The sequence below is a fragment of the Chelmon rostratus genome, chromosome 6, assembly GCF_017976325.1.
Source record: "Chelmon rostratus isolate fCheRos1 chromosome 6, fCheRos1.pri, whole genome shotgun sequence".
NCBI lineage: Eukaryota > Metazoa > Chordata > Actinopteri > Chaetodontiformes > Chaetodontidae > Chelmon > Chelmon rostratus.
Window position 1 is genome coordinate 10,215,532 of NC_055663.1, and position 23,959 is coordinate 10,239,490.

The window sequence follows — 23,959 nt, forward strand, 5'->3', positions numbered from 1 at the left end:
ACCGTGCGTTGGATCCTGTCCCTCTGTGTATCTTGTTTGCTTTTGTTAAAAGCTCCTGTTGACTGATCTCTGCTTCCTGCTTCCTGTCTGTGTCTGGCTCTTTTGTCCGCTCGCCATTGGTCGGTTACTGTAAGTCAGGGAAGCCTGATTGTTCTGCAAACCCTCTCATTTGCTATTCAAGCCTTTCTTTCATGCCGCTTTTCACTCGTCTCATTTCCATCCGTCAGTCAAACAGCTGCCAGTTGCTCACGATCTAATAAACAGGAGAGTGAAAGCTGTGACATGAGGTCACAGCTGGTGTGTGTATATATGTGTATGTGTGTGTGTGTGTATGTTTGAAATCCTATACAGATGTCACGCCTGCTACCAGGATCATCGTCGGCATTAACACAGAGATGTGACTCAGGGGAGTTTGTTGTCAGCAGGTTGCTGTTGTTTTATTTCTAGCAAACACACTCATGCCTCTGGGATGTTACACGATGGCACGAAAGCAAGAGAAAACAACGGTAAAATAAAGAAATCACAGACACACAACATCATCAGATGTCTCAGCTGGTAATTAGTTAATTTCTTCCGGAGGTTTACAAAAAACTAAACCTGTGCTCAGCCATACACACGCAGACATACAAGCCACGCTTTTACAGCGTGTGTAGCAGCTCACTATGGAAAGATAATAAATTGCATTGCACTCATACAAAGTACAGACAAGCGCACACTGTACACGCACCCTTCACATTTCCTACAGTAGAAGCCTTTGTTGCAGGCGCCACATCCTCAGGGACGAGATCCTGACCCTAGTTAGAGAGACAAGAAATGTGTGTTGGAGTGTGTGTGCGTGCTCTTTCGTCTGTGTGTATGCGGCCTGCCCACTCAGCTCTTCCATCCATAGGCCCAGATTCCACCGGACCTCCCTGCTCGGGTGTTGTTGGGGTTGCAGAGCAGGCTTTGAAGGAGGCTCCAGTGACTCATTACCCAACAATCCACCCACCCTTCATGTCCTCTACGCCCCTCAAACATCTCCATCCTTGCCCCAGCCCCTGCCCCCGTCCTCTGGCGCACATAGCCGACACACACACACACACACACACACACACACACACACACACACACACACACACACACACACACACACACACACATACACACACTCGTCGATCATTGACTGAAGAAAAGAGATTCTGTTTCAGTGGAACAGGGATTGTGTGGACCGAACCACTGTGAAAGGCTCCTCTGTGTGTGTGTGTGTGTGTGTGTGTAGAGTAGCCAAAAACTGTACTCAAGTAAAAGTAGGGTTACTTTGCAAAAACAAGTACAAAAGTATTTGGTGAAAATTGTTGTGTAGCAAATAACTTAAGAAATAAAAAGCTAGAATGAAAAAACAATATTCCCAGTTTGTATCTCTCAACTGTGATGACAATAATATTATACTGTATTACATACACCATTAAGTAAAGATTAAAAAAAAATCATATTCTTTGTTTATTCTCTTCTATATTATAATTATATCATTATAATTTGGCAAATAAATCAGCAAATTGTGTGCAGACCACGTCTATTATGTCAAAAAGTTTCATAGCAGACAGCCACAGATTAGATGTCAGCTTTGAACAGAGTCATGTGGAGGTAAGGCTGTGGTAGGATAGCAGCGTGCTGGCAGACCTGGGACCAGCTGACCACCTGCCCCTTAACAGAATCTGCATGAAAGTGTAAAATAACAGAAGGAGCGCAACAATCTATCCAAATGTAACAGAGCAAAAGTGATGATTTTTCTCTAAAAATTTACTCAAAAAGGTTACTCAAGTACATGTATGGGAGTAAATGTAACTCGTTGCCACCCACCTGTGGTGTGTAGATGTTGTGCCGTACAGCCACTGCACCGGCTCATCTCACACTGCTCAGCTTTAGCAACATGTGGAACGAGTTTTATCGGACATGGTCTCAGTTTCCATATTTAATGCTCTAACCTTTCATGTGTAAACCTGACATCCTAATCTCTGCCTCCATCGCTCCTGCTGGATTCATTTCTTCATGTTTCCTTGGGGGTTGTGTAAACCTACACCACAAACTCCTGTTCCCACAGCTCACAGTGGTCATACCCCCACCTTTAACTGGTGTGAACACACATCTGCGCACCTCGTGGGGACTGAGCCAGACATCTGTGCCCGTGTTTTAGCCATTGGTCCGCGAGATTTGTATGTTTTTAACATACTGCTGGGTGTCTGTATACAGTGTGGTCATTAAAGATGACATCTGTAGGAGATGACATCATTTGGTCTTCCTGTCTGGAGCACAAAGAGCAAAATTAGATTTTGAAATACACACTAATTCACAAAACATTACAATACTTTGCCTGTGCATTCATGGGAAAATGCCTACGAGAAACTTCAATACGTTGTGTTTTGAAATGAATATGAAATGCGATGTGAAACTCCTGGCGCGCAGCCTGCGCCCAGGCTCGGTCAATGTGAAATGTGAAAAAGGGTGGAGAGAACAAATGGAGTCAGAGAGGCTGCGAACTGAGAACGTGACATTTTGTGACTCACTGTGCTTTCAGGCCTCTTTAGCTGATGGTCTTACATTTTTACATGTCAAAACACAAGCCAGCTTTAGGGTTGCGATTGAGGATAAAAGTTGTAGGTTTTCTTAACTTTTTCCTAATGAAAAGCTTCAATAAACATCACAACTCAAGCTGGAAATCTGTTTCTTTTGGCATAGAAATGACTGATTTTTATGGATGAGGTGTAGCTTTCTGTGGGTTGACCGGGTCCTTGTAGTCTGTGTAAATGATGTGTTGACATTGTTGAAGTGTGCTCATGCTGCATTTTAAGTGCGCTGTCTAAATTGATTAACGCTGACCTCCAGTACGACCGTTGCCTATTTGGCAAAGGGTCGCCACAGTGCTCTGTCTCAGGGCAGCGTGTGGACAGAGAGGACCATTGTGAGTCCCCCTGCTCCTTGGGAAAGACCCTTGAGCCATGACAAACAGGATTTCCTCTTATTTCAGGCTTTGGTCTTCCCATGCCCTTCCTCTGTCTGCGATAAAGCAGCTTCTTACGGCTCTCTGATGTCACATAAATTCAGCTGCAGGCAGCAGCAGGTTCGATGGGGCTGGAGCGTTGCTGTGTCTTGTGACTGACAGGTTGAGTTTTCAGACATTTTGACTTGTCATGGCATGACAAGCGCAGGTTTAATTAATGACAGAAACGTGTTCCAGGGCCATCATTTAGTTCCAGGAGCTCCAGTTCAAAGGCCCTGGTACGGAACATGATGACTCAGTTGAGCCATTAGATAATCAGTTCCACCTGAGCCTTTCCTGCTCTGACACAGCACAGTGTTAGTCTGCAGAGAGGCTCTACAACTCTCAATCGAACTTCCTGCTCTTTATTCAGACTGTGGAACTGAAATTATCGACTGATTACAAACTGGATTTTACAATTTAGTTCAACTGTGACAATGATTTTTTCTTTTCAGGTGATAATAAACCTATGAAAATGGAATTAAGATTATTAGATTTCATTTCTGACAATAGATTCCACTAAATCCTGCACATTGGACCTTTAACAATAGTTCAAGTGTTTGTTTGTGAAAGAGGTGCTCAGAGTGCTGGATCCACATGATGTTTCATGTTCAGAAAAACCTATTGAGTAACCTGAGCACAGAGACTTTGATTGACATTGTTGCATTTCTGGCAAGATTTAAGGGCTCGAGCCTTGGAGGCATTCTGAACTCCGGCCGTTCACCTGGCCGTCGAGTGGTCGCCTCAGACGTCACCTGACATTTTGACACTGTCACCGCCAAAGGAAAAGTGCTTCAAATTCTGTCCAATAAATTTAAACTGCATTTTAAACAGGCTCCGGTTAATTTTAATTCATGTTTATACATGTTCCAGGTGCGCAAGTGAAAATAAAGCAGCAGCTGCTGCTCTTTTCACTGAAAAATGACTGATAAATCTACTGTAGACTACCTGCCCAGAACTACTGACAGCACTGCAAGTAGCCTGCTTCTGTTACTACTACTATGGCTACTGCTACAACCGCTAAGTTTTGCTAATATTAAAGGAAAGCTGTGTTTTAATACAGACTGGATAGAACTCCGGCCGTCAGTCCTTTCTATTATTTTATTGTTCTACTAAAAATGTACAACCTGTATGATTGTGATTTGATGTTTTCAGTGTATCTTTTGTTGAGCACAACAGTATCATTACTGATAGAACTGACGGCATGGAAAATGAAATGAAACCTGAGCCATAATAAATCAAAGTTTTCCTTTCATAAGAGGAAAATGGATAAGGAAACACACAAGTGAAACTTGGTGTTGTGTATTTCTCTGCTGTCTTTGTTTTGAGCCTCCTGCCCTTCATCCAGCCTCCATCTGTCCATTCATAAATCAACCCACACAGGCGTCCAGCTGCGGGGTGGCTGCTGAGAGATCACCTCAGCGAAGGTATGCAGACTCGGAAATACAAACCCACACCCTGATCGGCAGCGTTTAAACACCCTCTGCTGCGCCTTTAAACAATACACCCCTGTTGTGTCCTGCTATGATTGATGGAGACTTTTGTTGCTGGGTCAATACCACACTGCTGAAGTGATCAGGGAGCTGGAGCCAAGCGGTGAAACAATACATAAGATCTGGGACTGCAGGAATGCATTGTGTGAGAACCTGTGCTCTTATAAAGGGACTTTCCAGCCTCCCCGGCCCGCTCCTTGTGGTCCTATCACAGCGAGAGAGACATTTTCGGAAAAGCAGCCTTAATTTCCCTGTTGGTCAACACTAAATGTCAAGTAAAATATAATGTTTTCCAAATGTTTCCCACAGAACTCTCTGAACAATGCTACCTATATGAGAGGTAGGTCTCTCTTTTTTTGCTTTGCAAAAGTAATAGCATGTAATTACGGCATATTGACAAAATATTATCCGGAGAGAAAAGAAACATAGATTGACTGTAAAGTCACTGATGTTTGTGCTTTCCTCCAAGGTAAATAGTGACTTACTGCACCTCCAACACTGACTGTTTTGTACACAAAATTCCCGAACTTAAACCTACCACAGAGGAACCGTCACATTTTCCTTCACTGCATGACTCAACATTAACCTCAAAATATTTCCTCAGCACATTATGGATAAAATGTCACAATCTCAGCTTATGGAAAATACTGACACTGCGGCTGTTGTTGAATAACAACCTATCAGGCCGTCTGGCACCAAACAGACTGTAAAAACTACTCACATAAGGTTTGTCTGTCTCCATCATGTGTGATTTCTTTGCTCGTGTCAAGCCTTTTTCTAGAATTAAAGACAGAGTGAAAGATTGATTGGAAGTCATCAAGCAGACGGGCTGCAGTGTCCCTCTTGACTCACAGTTGATTAGATCCAAGCCGATGTGTTGTTGGCTTTGGTGTGGCACAGGGGAATTCCTGCATCCATTTTTTCCCCTTAGCGAACTCTCATTTGTAATATTCTCTGCAATGGAATTTTTTCCTCGCGCCCTTTATGTGCTCGTTTATCTTGCTTTCTCTTTCCTCTTGTGTAATATCTACAGTGAACTCATTTCCTCCCGCCCCGATAACGGCTCTGGACCCGGGGTCATCATTACAGGTTATTACAGCCATTCATTTCACCTTCAGTCTCATGTCAGGCAAAGCCGATCGTGTTGTTGCCTTATTTGCTGCACCCAGAATCTGATGTAACTCACTGTAAGTCATGTGACTGACGATCAGCTGCTGTGGAGTAATTAAGTGGCACTTTGAAGAAGCTATCATACGATCTAACCATCTCTTTGTCCTGGAACATCCTGCTGAGGGTCTTTATTTTCTCATCTGTCAGCCACTGCAGCTATCTCTGCTCGTTCCAGCTGCTTATTTCTTGTTCTGTTTATACCAGAACGACACCAGCAGCTGTAGAAAAAATACAAAAACGTCCATGATCTAGGCGCTACTGATGATATCGCAACTATATCTATGTAATGAACATAGAATCTGGCGGAAATGAGGCATTATTTCCTCATTCAGTCAAAAATCTCATCCGAGGATTTGGGTTCCACCTTTCTCCTGATATTCTACCATCATGCATGATTGATACTTCTCACGCACACACACACACACACACACACACACACACACACACTGTCTGCAGAGATGGTCGAAACAGACACTCTAATGTAAAAAATGTCGAGGATTTGAAGTCCTGTGTAATGTCTTCCAGGCAGGGACATGTAATGTTATTGTAATCTGTTCTCGGTCATCTCTTCACACACCCACTCAGGCAGCTGCTGGCGGTTCACCGCTCTCTGTTACCGACAGGTTAAAGGACTGGATCACCAAAATCTAGTAACTTTTGACAATAGTTTGAAAATCAAATTGACCCCGTTTTTTGAGAAATTGTGAGATTTCTTCCTCCACCCTGATGCAACATGACTGAGGGGAATAGAAGCTCATCTGTTTAGCTCACAGCATCGACAAACCACATTCACTTATTATTATTATTATTATTGTTGTTGTAAATAGTAATAACTTTGATGATCTCTGTACATTTCATCATTCCATCATCCTTAAAAAATGTCATTTATTCAGATCATTCCCACCAGCCACAGCTGTACTTTGTGTTTAGTGCTAACTAGCACACGTTAGCATCCTAACACGGAAAATAAGATGGTGAATATTGTAATTCATTATTTGAAACACCAGCAGGTCACGACAGCTTTTAACTCAAGTTGTGCCCACAGTGCAGCCTCACAGAGCCGCTAACGCCGCTGCAGGCTCTTGTGAGATATGTTAGAAAATATAATTAAACTAATGTTAAAATGATTTCTCTAACTGTATCACTCAGGGCTGATTTTAAGCCTTTGCTTAAGTCCGGGTCTAAAGTTTGAGGTGCACTGTATGTGAGGCTAATCTTTGCGTTGCCTCCTTCCTCAGGCCACAGAGCGCACATGGAGCGCCCTCGTCCTCGGCCGTCCGCCCCCTCGCAGCCTTGTAGACATTCCTGACAGCGTCTCCTCTCTCTGTCTGAGGCTTCTCTCCGGACAGCTGGGTCTTAGGCAACTTGATCCCCGCTCAGCAGTGCAGCCTCTTTGCGTGTATATACAGCATGTGTGTGTGTGGCTGTGTGTATCCAATACACACGCATGTCTTAGATATGAGAGGTGCCACATTCACAAGATTCCCATTGAAAAACAGGCCTGCACAGAGAGGGCCTCCTTCTATATTTGGGAAAATGTTGCCTCACTCCGTGGAGTTTGTTTGTTGTTGTAAACTTCTTTTTGACGTATTTACTGAGTAGCAGATGCTATGTTGATGTTTTGGCGTCGTAATCTCCGAAAAGTGTCACTGAGTCCAGTGATTCCCGGGGAGAGGTTCTGGAAATCGACGAGTCCTGGTTTATGGGACTCAACGTCTACATGATTTACAGGTTTGTGACAATCACAGCCAGAGAGTGGGAGGACAGACCTGAAGATGTGGATCTGGGGACTTGTCTCCCTGTGACTCAGCAGATAGAAATGGATGTCTGATAAAAAACAAACACTGTTGTCAGGGCGACAGACGATTAGGAGAATGACCCCTTTGTGGATAAGCTGAGGGGGGAGAGTCGTCCATTTTATCCGCAAGACCAGATCTGGGAATCAGATGACCTTTACTTGGATAAAGGAATGATTAATGGGAAACAGCAGTGTGCTATGCAGAGACACTGATTTTTCCTCTTTTATGGCCCAATTTTGATTCTAAAGAAGTTTAGTTTCCCCCTGAAACCAGGTTACTGTGTATTACCTCAGCTGTGGCCTGAGGGTGTGTGTCGATCTCTGCTGAGGTATGCAGGTATGCACTCACCTGAGCTGTGCGTCACAGTGTGAAATACCTAGAGAGGTTCTTTCGGTAAAACAAGCCCATGAATAGCGCTTCTGTGAGATAATGCCATTCCTATGGTTTTAAAAAACTTAAGAGCAGGCACGCCGCTGCTGATTGTTGGAGACGGCTGCCATGTTTGAGGCTCATTAAGGAGACACATTACACACATCTCAGAGGCTGTTAGTCATCAGACTAACTCCAGAGGCCTCGCTTGATGTCCTGGTAGCCTCTGCTGTTTGGGTTTTAGGAGGTTTTTATTTACTTGAGGCACAAGTGTTGTGTCTTCCGGGCCTGCTTGCGTCAGATTGGACCCTGACGGGAGGAGCGAGTGAGGAAATGACACAACAGATTGAAGCGAAACAAGGATACAAGGTCCCACGTCGCAGTGCCTTACAGGAAGCAGAGAGGCACCCTCATCGAGCGCGGGGAGCCGCACTGGGCCGTGACGCATACCTGAGCGAAGCCGCAAGCTACGCTGCGAGGTCAAGTGCCGTCACCCTTTGAAATGCACAGACGTGCTCTTTATGAGTTCCAAGACCACACATGGTAAGATTTTGTGTCAAAACAGACTCGTCATCGCAGCCTGAACCACAGCTCGTCCATATTTAGAGTCTCAAAGTCCCAGCTATTAAATTGAGAGCCTTTCATTTTCCAATCCAGAGAGAGGCGATGCCACCACGGTTAGATCTTTACCTCTTTCACCCTTCGCCTATAAAGTAAATCGATATAAAATATTCTATCTTACAGTTCTGCTTATTAGCCTTTCATAGCTTTCAACCGCACCCTAAATCTACAAACGTACGGACCTGGAAGGTAATCATGTAACCTAAGTTAACTTTCACTCGTGGAACAAGTTCTGACCAGTCACCAAAACTTTTATTATCTTAATGATATTAATAGGGTCAGGGTTGTTTGTTTTACGACTAGATAGGACTAGAGCTGTCCAATCTAGTCTGGTTGCGCATGAACTGATGAAGCCTGCTTGGATGAGAGGCAAAACGTCTTCTAAGACAAACTGACGAGGTCCAGTTGCGAATGATTGAATGCCCTAAAGCTTACAATGACCTGGATGAATGAGAATATTCACAGGCATGCTCAAATATAGTTTCAGTCATCTGGTCATTTGCTTATACGTGGTTTCAAAGCCTTCTCCACATGACCAGAGTGTAAATCTCACATCAGAAATGCTGTTTTCTTCGCCTAAAATCAATCAAATGTAATGATATTTAGTCTCAAAAATGTATTAAAACCCAGTAGGTGTAGTTTGTGTTATTGTGTAGCTGTGTCTCACACACAGTGCTGAGGACATGGCCTGATATGGGCCCTGCATGTGAAGTAGAGGAACAGTTCACAGCAAGATAAAACATCATGTCTACACAACTTCGTGTGTTTACTCTTTTCCAAGGTGGACATTTTTGCCATTGTTTAATAGCGACAGATGAAGAGGCAGACAGGAATCATGGGAGAGTAGAGAGAGACAACCATTCAGTCATTTTCTCAAATCACTCGTAATTTTTATTCTGGCTAATGTTTTCCCTCCTGGCAAAGCTCTCCATACAGTACGGCGCTCTGGTGGACGGAGCCACCTTCCACATTAGGCCAAACCCCTCCACGAAAAAAGACAGTTTAAAAGATTTATGTGTGCGTATCGATACAGATCGACCTCCTGAGTGCAGAGTTACTGCTGATGTGAGAGGCGTTTGCGTGGGAGTGCTCTGAGGTTAACCCCAGATGGCGAAATGGGAGCGAGGCATGTTTCTTCTGGCCTCCAACCTTCACCTCACAACACCCCGCTCAGCTGTTACTTCATACACGCTGCCTCGGCTTGTCAGCGCCGCATCTCCTGTTTACGCTAAACGCCTCCGAATCGGAATCATTTTGTCCCGCTGTTTAAGAAGATGTGCATGTGGGTCACGGCCCCGCACACACCTGTCTCACATCCTCATGTCCATTCTCTTGCATGTGTCTGGTCTTCAACAATAACAGTGAGCCACTGTTTGCGCGGGCCACGCTGCCTCCACACAATGACGGCCTATGGAGCGGTGACGCCAAGGCTACAAGTAAGGCCTGAGTGTGTGCCAGTGCTGCGTCAGAGGATGTTTATACAGCCTGAGATCAGAGAGGAAGACACAGTGTGTGTTTTCCTCTGGCTGGTGGTGTGTGTGTGTTGTAAACCTTAGATTTCGTGGCCAAACGTACGTGTGGATTATGATGTCTTTTATCAGCCTATGAAAACACGTCAGATACATGTCAGGAGTCGCTTAAACAAAAAGCATTTTTCTCCATCAAACTGTTCACAGAAGAATCGCATGCACTGCTGACAGAAACCCCCGTGTGGCCCTTGGCTCGGGCCCCAAAGGTGTGTGTGTGTGTGTGTGTGTGTGTGTGTGAGTGAGATTAAAGCAGTGCCAATTTGTGAAGCAGTATTTTTAGAAAGGAGGCCCGTCCGCTCCGGTAATACTCCTCAGATCAGTCTAACCCTTTGATGCGTTCATTGTAGTGCGATCCTACTTCAAAGCTGCACAGAGACGGGGTGGGATGGGGAGGTGGTGCGACTCTACTATACACTTCATTACTGCGGGCCCTGACATTCGGCTCTCTGTCACCTCTGACCTCTGGGCATTCGTGCTCATAACAAACTTCCACTCCACAGTTTCCACAGCCGGAGGCATTTATGTGCAGGAGGGCTCGGAGCAGAGAGGGCACGCGTTTTTAACATCCATGCAGTTTTCTCGCACTGGCTTTGTTAGCTGATGTTTCACCGTGGATCACACTGCTCCTCAGTATCCAATCAGCTTTCAGAGTCTTTTTTAAAAAACAATATAAATCTGGATAGACTGACATTTGATTTCTTAGTCCAGTGTTGGACTTTTTTTTTCTCTGAGTTGGACCATTCCTGGAAACACTTGTAATTCATGACATTGTATTGTATGTGCACATGTGCTCAGTTATCTGAAGTGAATAAATATCAGTTGTGGCTGAATGAAATGTTCAGTGTTCGGTCTTCTTTGTAGACTTTCTCTCTAGCTTTAACATAACCAACACTAGGTTTTAAAATTTAATTTGTGTCTACTACAAATAAAAGACAATTGCTTAAATAAAGTAAGAAATTACACAAAGACATACACATAAATATGCCCAACCAATATGTGCCCGCTGAGTCTCACATTCAGCTGATTTGAAATGAATAATTGTTTCACACCAATCTGCATTAAATTACCTCTCTTTTATAGGCCTTGCAGGGTTTACTGAGTATGACTAAGTCCTTGCTCACTATCTTTACAAGAGTTATTAAGAAGGTGTGTACCTGGTGTCAGGTTATATCCATAGAACATGATAACAGGGCAGTAAAGTGGACTTCCGACACGTCCTCTACCTTGTAAAGAACAGAGGACGTGGAGGAATTTGTCATCTGGACACCTGTCAGAAATCTGCCTGATTATCAGTTTAAACCAATGGCAGCTTTGAAACAGCACACTTATTAAACAGATTCAAATGCCACCTTTTACCCTTCCCACCCTTGCAGTGGCTACCTATAACCTACCACACCTTGGGAGCAGTTAAGGTGTGTTCAAGGGCGCCGCTGATGAAGTGTGCCGTGCTGCTGACTGAACTGCTCCGCTTATCAGTTATGACTCAAGCCTGAAACCCTCCCAGTGACACTAAAGAGTCACATTCCACCTGACAGCAGAGAGGAAAGGGACTTTCCTGTCCTCCACTCCCTTTTCACTGATGTATGTCTGGCATTTGGTCAGAAATGCTGCTTGTAAAGTGTCCCGCAGTGTCAATGTTGCAATAAGATACTAACAGACCTCAACACCGAGCAGAGAGGTTTGGAGTTGAGACATGAGAAATAAAAAGTAGAGGAGGTCATAAAGCTATGTGAAAAATGAATGAATATTTATTCAAATAAATACACACTGAACACACATTGAAATAGTAAATAATTTAAACAAGACAAGCTGTTTGCCAGTAACACCATATCCTGGAAACAAATAAATTAACATCATGGTTTTTGGAGTCATTCCTCCCAGGAGAGCAAACTTGAAATAGTTTTGACAATTCAAGGGTTCAGTCCTGCGTGTGGAGCTTCTGAAGATCTCTCTGTCTGTCTCCCCTCGTGCCGAGAGCTCAGTCCCGAACAATCCTTCATCTCTGGACCGGATGACCTCGTCTTCCTTTTGGTCCGCGTATTATTTCTGTGTGGTCCACATTGACTAGAGGGAGACAAAATTAAAAAAAGCATTAGTTTGAAGCTTGTCCCACTGCGTCCAGCTGCGGTTAACACTGATTTATCTGTCATTTTCACTCATAGATCATGTCAGCTGTGTGTCACGGTGTGCGCCTCACCATATTAGGAGCGGTTAACTGCTGGAGTCTCCACAGCGGCTCAGGGCGCCCTCGCCATGCGCCTCTCCTGCTGTCCGGGCGAGGTGCTCTCGTTGTCCTGTCGCGTTTTAAAGTCCTGGATGGCCTTTCTGTTCTGGTAATCAATCAGAGCCATGGTGATCACCGCATTCCAGCAGTTCTCCTCCCCAGGGCACCGGAAATCGATCTCCTTATTGTCTGTGGTCACGATGGTGAAATAGACGAACTTGCCGGTGCGCTCCACGCAGTCCACCTTCTTGATGGACTGCAGCTTGAGCTCCTTGCCCTTGGAGCGCTTCTGCGTGTCCGCGTAAATGTTGAGGCTGTCCGTGGTCAGGACGCACGTCTTCCTCTTCCAGAACTGGAGCAGGTTGTCGCTCCTCTTCTCCAGCTCTCCCTCCTTGAGGACCTGGCTGATCTCCTCCGCGGACATTTTCATTGTTTATGGCGGGCAGGTTTGTGAACTCCCTGCGTCCCTGCTGCGTCTTGCGAGGAGCCCGAGGAAGGAGCTTCTCTGTGAAAGGTTGGAGTAATCCAGAGTGGCGTTGTGAATGAACCGAGGGAGCAGAGGGCTTTTATAGTCTACTCCTGCCCGAGCCCTTCCCACTTGACGTCAGATGATCTGGGAATGCATCAACAGTTGCCAGTGGAGTAATTCAAAGCTGTGTGGGCGGAAGCTGTGGCGCAGACAGGGGGGGGGGGGGGGGGGGGGGGCGAGGGCAGAGGAAGTCCTAACGAGGACCAAATTACACCGCCAACATGTTAATTACTAATCCACATCCTGCTGCGGAGATTAGTCCAAATATTTGCCCACTCTGCAGTCACTCTGCAGTAAGTGATGGTTAATTACCAGATGTGCGCGGAGGGAGCTGAGCGCATGCGTAAAAATCAGCCTGGCCCTGTAAGATCACCATTCATGTCAGAGGAGCCTTTGATTTCACTCACAAAGTTTATGGTCTAGACTTTTTCCATGACGGCCGGGTAGTTCATTCCCTTTACAATCCTTCACTGTGCCAAATGGGTGCTGTGCCGTCCCTGCTCCCTCTGCTCCCTGGTGATTCTTTAAAAAGGTGCTTCAGACTAAACCTGCTTCATGTGACTGCTGCTTTACATAAACTCTGCTATTCCTGTCCGTGGACGTCAAGCCGCTGAATTACACCCAAACAGCCCACAAGCACAGTTTTCACTGGCAAGCAGAGGATTCATCAGACTGTACGTCAGTGGCTACAGAGAGAATATGAGTTACTGTGTTTAGGAAGCACAGGTAGCCAGTAGCTCCACACAGAGAGCAAACAGAGAGCCATGGTTTCATGCACTGTTAAACACGCTTCAGCTGCTTCAGCATATAAATGGCTCCCTGCTGCCCTAAAATGTGTAAACTGAACTCAGCGGGATTATTTAGCTCAAAGTCGTCTCATGAGAAATGTATTTTCCCAGTTGGGATTTTATTTAACAACTAAAGTTAATGAGTTGAGTGAAAGAGTAGTAAATTAATTTGACTCATCGTTTCAAGTCAAAATTCTACAAGTCAGGACTAGAAATGTTAAGTTGAATCAGCTCAGGATGAATGAAACCTATTATTTTCATTATCAGGTTTGACTCTGACAGAGTGTTTAAAGAATGAGGAAGCAAAAAGAAAGGTCAACTGTAATTATGTCCTGATAGTGATCCAACATGAAAGCCACACCGAACGACTCAGATGCCCTTTGACCTCATAGGTGTGTCCAACCCTGATATCACTGCCACTCCCATGCTGAGCCCCCTCGCCGCAGTGTCTCCCAGTCGGTCACCTGACTGACTCAATCCTGGTTCTCCATGTCCCACTGACAGCAGCAGACTTTAGATGTGAATTTCAGAGCTCCTGGAGCCTGTGTTAGGGCCAGGTAGATCGATCCCCAAAGTATCGATACTGCGTATACAAAGCCTTGATTTGAGTATCAGTACGGATCAATAGGATCAATACCCCAAAAAATGGATCCATCACATGTTGGATGACATCCTGGGCATTTGAACAGTCCTCTTAGCCTGAAGAGCCTCTCATGTTTCAACATGCATGTGATTAGGTAACTAACAGAGAATAGTAAAAATAAATTAAAATTAATTAATTAAAATATATTCAGAAGTAGAATCGTGGTAAATTATGACATATTTCAGTACCTTACATGATAGTACGTTGGCTGCTTCATAACAAGTCTATTTTTCACTTTATGTTGTGGCAGTGCTGTTATTAAAGTCTGCTTAGGTTTAGTCACAGAAACATTTGGTCAAGGTGAGGAAACGATCATGTTTCAGCTTAGAAGACCCAGTTAAGACGCTGCAACACGGCTAGAGAATGCCCTCTCTCTACCGCCACCTCCCAACAGTAATCCGGCCTCCATCACTTTGATACCTATTGTAGAAACGTTGATATGACACATATGAAATGTACAAATTGAACGCATCCGTGGTTAGCAGAAACATTTTATTCTGCCGACTGGTTTGTGATGTTGGATCAGATCCAAATGTTGTGGCATCGCCCACCCCCCGCCTGTGTGAGTCTGCAGGAGGAGGAGGTGGTAAGAAGGCAGATGTCATCGGGTCTTTCCCTGCGGTCCGTCCTGTCCCGCTGGGGGGAGGGGGATCATCACCCACACACTTGACCCCGGTGTCCGGGTCGGATGCAGCAGCCGGGGGGTGCATCGCATGCGTGCACAGTGGCGAACGTGCATCATGCACCCACTTCAGGCTCTCCTGTCTGCCTTGCTATCAGTCTCCTCTCACAGATGTTTTGGAAATGTCCCCCCTCCAGTTTCCCCCTCAGGAAGTGAAATGTCACCCCGGGCTCTCACCCTCCACAGCACAAACACCAGCGCCTCAGAGCCGTCCACTAATTATTCAAATAGCTGTGTGACCTTAAAGGAATCAAACCGCTCTGTGTCCACATTAGTTAGAGAGAACCACCCATATGACTTCACACATCAGCACCATTATGATCACACACATTTGACAGCACCAAAGGCGTAACCACGGTGAAACACCTTAAATTGAGCACCGCTGAGCAGCCCCTGCTTGAGCGCTGACCATGTTGATGTGGCAGCCAGTTTAATCCTCCGATCTCTAAGAAAAGGAAACCACATGTGTGTACTGAGTCGCTCAGCGTGCCGGCTTCTGTTGAATGAAGAGGTGCACCACCGTCTCCATACCCGCCCTTTGTTTCAGCAGCTTAGCTCTCTGTTGCCTGGCAGTCTGTGTGTGTGATGTGTACATGTGTGCATATATAGGTTTTTTTGTTTGAAGGAATACTGCGGTGGAGACTGGCAGACATGCCCAGGCGGTGACTCAGCGTGTGGTGGAGCGGCGTACTTTGGAGGAGTTTGCTTGCCAAAGGAGGGCCAGGTGTGTGTGTGAGCACATGTGTGTGGACGAATATGTGCGTGTGTGTGTGTGTGTGTGCGTGGAAGGATTAGAATTTCTTTTCCTGTTGAAGAGGGTCAGAGGATAATGAATTACATGCAGCAGGAGTGCTAGCGTGTGTCTCTGAGAGAAGTAATGCATAAAGTGGGGCCCAAATATGATCCACATTCAGCCAGTACACCCTCAGTTTCCTCTGAATTACCATCATATCCCTTCAATAAGTTCTCCACACATCACATGCTGGAGACAGAGACAGTAGTGGTTGAGCTGAAGCATAAAAACTTTGAAAACCGCACAGTGTGGCTGCTGAGCTGCCGCAGCCACCGTCTGCCTGTTCTCCTCGTTTTTCAGGCTTGTGGGAAGGTACGAGTATTTCTGGAGGGAGTCAGACAGTGTGATGGATTTCAGGAGGTGTGTTGTGACAACCTCGGCTTCAAATTAGCGCCCTCTGGTTCTCGCTGTCTTCGCACAGACAAAACAAAACACACACACACACACACACACACACACACACACACACACACAGGAAGCAAGATAATGTGCCATCTGCAGCGACTGAGGAGGGTTTCGATTTACGAACGAAGAGATAAAATGTGAGTTACTGAGCACGAGGGTAAAAACAAACAACCGCTACATGCTGTTCTTTTCGCCTTGTTTACTTGAGTGTGGTGGAGTTTTGCGGCGATGGGCACATGGGTGTGACACGACAGCAGGTGGAAAGACCAGAAAGGCCCAGAGGTTTATTAGTCGTGTTGGGGCATGAGGCTGCCGAGTGTTTACTGCGAGATGCAGCACACAAAACACACAAATACAGAGGAAGTAAACTCAGTGAACCCTGCTGCGGTTCATTTGTTCAGGCTGAAAAGAAGTCACCATGTGACAGAGATGAATCTATTTATACTAATGCAGAATTTGGGGATCACATAAAAGGACTGCCGAACTATGATAGAGACAAAATAAATCTACTTTGCTGGCAACCAAAGGCAGTCGGGTGATAATTATCTGTATTCATTGCTGGAAGTATGGATCTAAAAATACCCATTACAGCTGCTTTAACCTTTAAAATTGTTCTCATAAAGATTTACAATCCTTGATGAAAGAGAGACCTGACCAGGACAGCAGCAGTAAAGGTGTGGACTATTAACTATTAACTAACAAAATGTCACACCCAGCAGTTACACAGGTGGCACGGATGTTGCATAACCAACCTCACATTACTACAAATACGTGGTCATATTCTAATATGCTATTGGTTTCATTTAAAAATGTGTTGGAGGCTTGTAGTTATTGATTATACTGCGTATACTTTCATACATAAATAAGACCACATAATACAGATATAAATAAAAGAAGGAACACATTCTCTGAACCTGGCTTTTGTGTTTTTGCTCATTCATTGCAGTAAAATGAACTCACGCACTTTGTGTTATGTCTCTCAGACAGTGAACTATACATAGTAAACCTAACAATGGGGGGCAGTATGGATGAGCTGGCTGTGATGGGCCGCTGACAAGCACAGCAGAGCCGGCAGGTAACAGCTGCATACTGCGCCACGTTTATGACTTTGGGCTACACAAACACACACACACACACACACACACACACACACACACAAACACACACACACACACAAACACACACACGCACATCCTCTTCTGCTCTTTGGTGACATGCCCTTGTGATGAGACTCCGGAGCTATTTGAGGCATTGTTCTGATAAGCCCTGTGTGTGTGTGTCTGTGGCCATGCTGGCATTCAGCAGCGTGGGAAAAAGAACAAATGGCTGATGGGGAGCGCGCGCAGTCAGACACAATGCTGCAGGAGGAACTGCTGGAGAACAATGAAAACAGACATGGCTGCTGTCACACACTCTCTGTCGCATGAGCCGGTTAGTGTATGACGGCAGTGTTAAAGATGGCGAAGAAGCTCAAATCTACATCAGCCAGAGACTTATTTAGTGAAGGAGGCGCTATTAAGCTCCTTGAATTTAAATCAAAGTGGCAATATGAGAAAACACAGGTGCAGGTGCAAGAAGAAGTGTTGCATTAAGTTTTTTTAGTAGAAAAGTAAGATGCAAAAATATCAATATTTTGCATGTAAGCAGCAACAGTGCTCATCATGTATTCTGGCTGCAAGCAGAGTATCATAGACTTTAATGGATCATTGTTGTTGCATTGACATAACTTTAGTTTAATCTGGTTTAATGTACAGTTATATTTCATAATTACACATTTTCCTTTAAAATAGTAATCTGAAAAATAAATATTAAGTGAATTAAAAAGAACATTCCTCTCTAAAGTGTAGTGAAATAAGAGGCGCAAAGTGAAATAAACCTAAGAACGTGTGCTGAAGATCAGTACTTGAGTAAATGTTTTCAGTTACATTCCTTCACTGGCCTTATTACTCTGGTATGTATTTCCAGAATGCTGTTCGGGAAGAGGGCACAAATGTCACCGCATATTAAACACAACTCTAATTGTTGCGTCCCACTATCATTAACACACACTTCAATACAAAGGTGTGTGAACCATGCACAGTTCCTTCACACAGCCATGTGAAGAGACTCAGGTGAGAGCTATCCGACGTGATCTGGTGAGTCGCTTGGGGAGTCCAGCGCCTCATTCCTGCCAACTTGACTCTGCGAGGAATGGCAGGTATGCAGGTCTGCGATCCTTCTCCCTGCCAGGAATGTAGCATTCACCCTGCTCTCTGCGTAGCTTCACTGCGGCTTATATGATAAACCCCGAGTCTTTCCATAGAACCAGAACTAATCTATGGTGGGGGCAGGGCCTTAACCCTTCAGGCCTGCCCCATTCCACAACTAAAAGGTTTGCTTTAATGACAGTTCATCCATCCGGTTGTGGAGAAACAATGTGGATTTGAGGCAGAACGCTAAAGGCCTCACTGTCAGATAATCCACACTAAGCCAAGATGAACAGTGAAAAGGTGATTTATTAGTCAGGAAATTCTCCCGAATGTTTGCACATTTATGCAGCAGTGCTTCAACAGGTCTGAATCTGACTGGAAGCCATCAATCAAAATTAAACCCTCAAGATTAATTAATTGATTCCCTTGAATCTCCTGATTTTAAGATTTACCAGAAGGGGCACAAGTCCATCGTTACAGACAAAAATCTTCAGTTTCTGTCATGGCTGCCCAGCATGCAACATTTACATATATTCAAACCAGCCGTTGCTCTGATTCATTTTCCTGTGCTCACTTTTATGTAACCTAATACCTGTTCATGTGGGCCAGGTCTGACTGACAGCTGCTCAGAGGGAGCGTGATTCAGGTTCAACATGCCGCACCCGGTTCCCTGTTCATTCACTGATTCATTCATAAATCCAGACAGAGGTGTGCTGCCTCGTCGCTATGTTGCGATTGGGCGTGAAGCTCGCTTTCCCACACATACCAGGCAGAAAAGTAACTGGCGATAATGTGGTAAAGCCAATAAGATTAGCTTGGTTATAGGGACCATTGTTAGTAGTCATTCATATTAAGCACACACAGATAAACTTAAAGGAACAAAGTGTGCCTGGTGGACAAGTTACTTCACTGCGGCAGATTGCAAAATGAATTTGACACTTTTGCCTCCTTTTTTTCCAACAGCTCCTTCTGATGTTTCCTCAGATGCAGTTTTTAGTGGAACAGTGACTTGATCCCACACCCTCGTCTTTCCTACAAAGAGTTTACACGTTCTCCCCGTGCTGCTTTTTCTCCCGCTGTCCAAACACACGTCAGTCAGGTAGCAGATCAAAAAGAGGAAAAACGAAGACGTGGATTGTGCTTTGGCCAACAGCTGTCAAGATCCCTCTATATTTCCATCGGTGGAGGGACTGGAAGATTTGAAAGAGCGTTAGCCTGAGATGATGGAAAAGATGTTGTGAAACCCGGTTCGTGTTAGTCACGGCCATGCTTGGTCTCTTTCCTGGAGGAGATTGTGCACCGCTCCCCACAGAGACGCTGCCCCTTCCTGTGCAGAGTTTCCCATGAGCGCCCTGCAGGGTGTGCAGGTCGTGTTAACGCTTGGCAGATGCTGTCAGGAGAGGTTAAAGTGACAGCTGAACTGTCGCCTTTGCATGTTTATCACTCATTCATTCACTGACCTTTGATTTTGTAGCGCAGAGCATGATTTAACTCAAGTTTAGCCTTCGCTTCTGAGTTGTTTATTGGTTGAGGGGATATTTTCTGCTCACAATTTCCACAAAAACTCCACAGAAGATTATGGGACCACAAACACTTAATTGCTGCATGAATGAATCCTGAAACCTTGAAATGAGTTTGCATGGTTGCACTTCTGGCTCGCTCGTCTCTGTGTCAGTGGGTTGTTTAGACGCTTGAAATAAGGTCTGTGGTTAACACAAGCTAAAGAGATTTTCATGCTTCTCTACAAAATCAAATATGTCAGTAAATGCCCAAGTTGTGAATTTTGAACCCTTTACGCGTTTTAAAGAAACCAGTTGCAAAAAATGAGACGATGGAGCAGCCTCGTCATGCTTCCTCACACTCAGACTACTCCAACTCAAACTTTCTAACTTGTACATTTCTTAATGTATATAAAGTACAGTGAGTACGATAGTACAGTGTAGTAGGTCGGTTAGTTGATGTTGCAGTCACACTACCTTGGCGTAGAATTAATGTTATGTTAACATTAGCTTTCTGTTTCTGCCGATTGCATTTACGCTTCAAAAGTCATGAAAGTGGTTTTCATGTGTGAAGAATATCTCGCTGCACAAAACATGTACCCTAAACATCCTAAAGTCTTCTTTGCCCTAGAGTTTCTTTTATGCCATAATCCAAAATCCAGTGGAAAAATGCCACCATCATCTTGTTGAGAGGACCGACCTACGACATATCATCATGTCATCCCTGCGGCCCCTCTAGAAGAAGAAGAGCAGCTCTTTTAGGTCAGCTCTCTCACACAAGATTGAGTGAACAGGCTTGTCGTTTTACTCCCTGAACACATAAAATGTCCTCTAGAAATGACGTACAAGCTTTTGCAGCATATTTGAAGTGTCTTTGAAACTACAGGGTTGACATGCTGCTAATTTTTCAACCATCAGTGGAGCATGCTAGCACGCTCACAATGACAAAGCTAACATGCAGATGTTTATCAGGTATCATCTTTACCATGTTCACCATCTTAGTTTAGTGTGTTAGCATGCTAACGTCCGCTAATTAGCACAACACACAAAGTGCAGCTGAGGCTGATGTCGTTAATTTGACAGACCGTCAGTCTCATTTGACAAACTAAAATTCTGACCTCTGAATTCTGATGGAGCTGGATGAAAACCTAAAGAATCAAAGTCGCTACGATTCATCCTGAATGTCTGAAACATTTGAAGGAAATCCATTCAGTATAGCTATTGAGACATTTCATTCAAAATCAACCTCATGGTGGCGCTAGAGGAACCATCACCAGTGTCACTGGGGTTCATCCTATGGGCACCACGATTATCTGCAACATTTTATCACAATTTATCCAATAGTTGTTAGATATTTCAGTCACAGTGGAGGGCGGACCAGCCGTGCTGCTTGCGTAGCTAAAAAAGGAAACAAGGAAACAATAAATTCATCTTTGGACTTCACGCACCAGCTCACAAACTGATAGAGGGATCAAATATGTACGCAAAGCTGCCAGTTATGGTGACAGTGCCATCAGTAACATTATCAGATCTAAGAGGTGTGGGCTCTGGATCACGCTGCTGGCTGAACGCGGTCACTTCTGCAGACCAAGCCGGCGTCAGCAGCATAAAGCTCCTCTCTATTCCACTCTTTCTCTGGAACTCGGTCTGGCTCACATCACTTCCGACTGGGAGGCGATCACACAAAAGACCCCACACAGCCAAACTTGTTCATTGACACTCGTGTGTGTGTGTGTGTGTGTGTGTGTGTGTGTGCTCACGTACGCGTTGAAGCTCTGCCAAAAGCACCTTGGGGCCAAGAGTGGGACAGTGGGTGCAGCTGCAGCTGGGAGGAAGGTCTGAAGAAGACTGCACCTCTCACACCTCTGCTGGATGAGGATGAGAGGATGGCAGGAGCCACCATTTTGGGATAATCTCAGCAATCTGAATACTCCCCTTTGTTTTGCTGCTCTGGTCATGTGCACAGCTCAGAGATCATGTCCCTCCGAGTCCACCGCACTGATTTCCTATATCGGCGTTGTTGATACATCCTCTCCGACCAGTCAACCATGCACACACACACTTCACAAAAACGTCAAACAGCAGCAGAGGATGTGAAAGACAGCGCGGAGGATAAAGCCTCACTGTAGTTTCTCCTTTTTCTTTTTCATTTCATTCTTTCAACAGGAACAAATGAGCTGCCTTGACATTTGCCTTATGAATGGCCGGCTCAGTTTCAGAGATCCCTCTCACTCTCCGGATCTCATTTACAAATGCTGCAGCTGGTGCTACACCTGGGCTCGCTTCTAATCAAAATGTCTAAAGACAAAAATATTTCTCTTTTCTTACTTTTCTTACTCTCTTTACTTTTCTAACACAGCTTCAGGAGGCAGAAAGACACATTGCTTTACTGATTTGCTTTACTAAACACAGATGGATTCACCTGTAGTAATTTGCAAGTACTCATGCATACTAAAGGTAGCACTCCCACAGTCTCAGTTACATGTAAAAGGTCTAAAAGTATTAGCATCAAAATATAAAGTACCAAAACTAAAAACACTCATCGTGCATTACCACTTAAGATATGTCGGCATACTACAAGCATGCATTGCAATTTGGTTACCTTCACCTCACATATCAATGTTCAGTGCGAACTGTAAGCAGGCGAGCGCGTCAGTCCAACAGCACAGTGCGGTTTCATTTCCCTGGCCGTGCTGCAGAAAGCACAGAAATAAGTTTAAACACAATTGGACTCTTGTTACAGTGAAGCAATCCTAAACCCCCCACACAGCAGCCTCAGTATGAATAGTGTCTTGTTCACAATTCTGTCGAGCAAAATTGCAGAAATTACAGAGACTGGAGAGACATTTCAGTTTGTGTTTTGTCTGCTGTGAAGGATCAGAATTCACTGCTGCCTTCTTATTTCTCCAATCGCTCAAAACCCCAGATGCATTTTATCATTACAAACATTAATTATAGGCTTAATGCTGACAGTGATCTAGCCCTTAATCACCAACTTGATCGAATCCAGACTTTTATTTTCTCACACCATCACATGTTGTCACGTCTGTTCCCATGAAGACAGAAGCATAAACACAGTTGGGAGTGTTACTGGATGAGGTGACCGGATAAGCAAGCACCGGTCTTTCAGCACTCAGCAGAAAACCTGGGTTGCTAGGGCACAGCGTCGCCATCCTCCTCCAGAAACTTCAGAGCACTCAGCCATTATCTCCCACAATGCATTACAAGGGTCTCTCAGAGGAGCGTACATGCTTTCTCTATCTGCAAGACTGAATTCCACACACTCTGGGTGCCTTGAGTGATGCTGGGCAGACCATCAGCGAATTCCTCCAGCCTGGATGCCACCGTGCTGTCACAGAGTCGCTGTGGTGTTGGTGAGGAAGGAAAAGGCCAGTTCCTGTGTTCTGAAGCCATCGGGACCGCATGCTTTGCTTGACGCTCTGGCTAATCATTTGCACTTCGTCACCTGATGCCTAATAGTGATGTCGGTGTGTGTGGCTATTCAGTGTCCAGGCACATTGTGCTGTCAGCAGCATGCGCATTCAGCCAGGGAATGCTATCTGGACACATCTGTCTACAGCAGGACAGATGTGGTGAGCTGGCCAGTAAGAGCAGTCTGTGGTGACTATGAAGCAGTAACCGGCCTTTTTCATGGAAGACATTTTCACATTTCACTGTGGGACAAGCACAGGTGTAAATAATAAAATGAATGAAGGCTGAATTCCATTTTGCTGCTTCAGTTTCAGGGTCCTGCTCTTGTAAACTCACTGGGACACTACATACATAGTTGAAGTAATTGGTAAGAACTGTGCTTTTTCTACTGTGACAAGTTAAACTGGCTGCTGTGAAAAATGCCTACAGCTAATTAGCATGTTTGAAGAACAGAAAATTATTTCTTTCATAACCTTCTACTTCTTAACTAGGATTTAAATCACTGAACAAATCAGCACACCAGTGGATTAAAACCTGAAGAACATGACACCTTCAGGAAGTCCTAAGAATCAGGGGTTTGAGATATTTAAATGGACAGAAAATGGGAAAAATATTGTTCAGTTACACAAACTCATTGTCCTCAAACATATCACTGATATTTACTTACGTTAATCCAGTTTTAATTTTTAAGAAGACAATCGAGCCAAAGGTTTGGTAACATCTGCTCTACACCAGTGATAAATCCACAAAGAACAGAAGACACACACAAAAACACATC

The 23,959-nt window shown here is 44.7% G+C and overlaps 1 protein-coding gene across 1 annotated transcript; it reads right to left on the bottom strand.

Annotated features, from left to right (window-relative positions):
* Positions 1–11,729: 11,729 nt before the first annotated feature.
* On the bottom strand, positions 11,730–12,746 carry phlda2 (pleckstrin homology-like domain, family A, member 2). Its single transcript, XM_041939663.1, has 2 exons — positions 12,195–12,746; positions 11,730–12,061 (listed from the first exon to the last, which is right to left on the bottom strand). The coding sequence occupies exon 1, from the start codon at positions 12,649–12,651 to the stop codon at positions 12,235–12,237; it is 417 nt and encodes a 138-aa protein (XP_041795597.1). The 5' UTR covers positions 12,652–12,746; the 3' UTR covers positions 11,730–12,061; positions 12,195–12,234.
* Between the last annotated feature and the right edge of the window lie 11,213 nt (positions 12,747–23,959).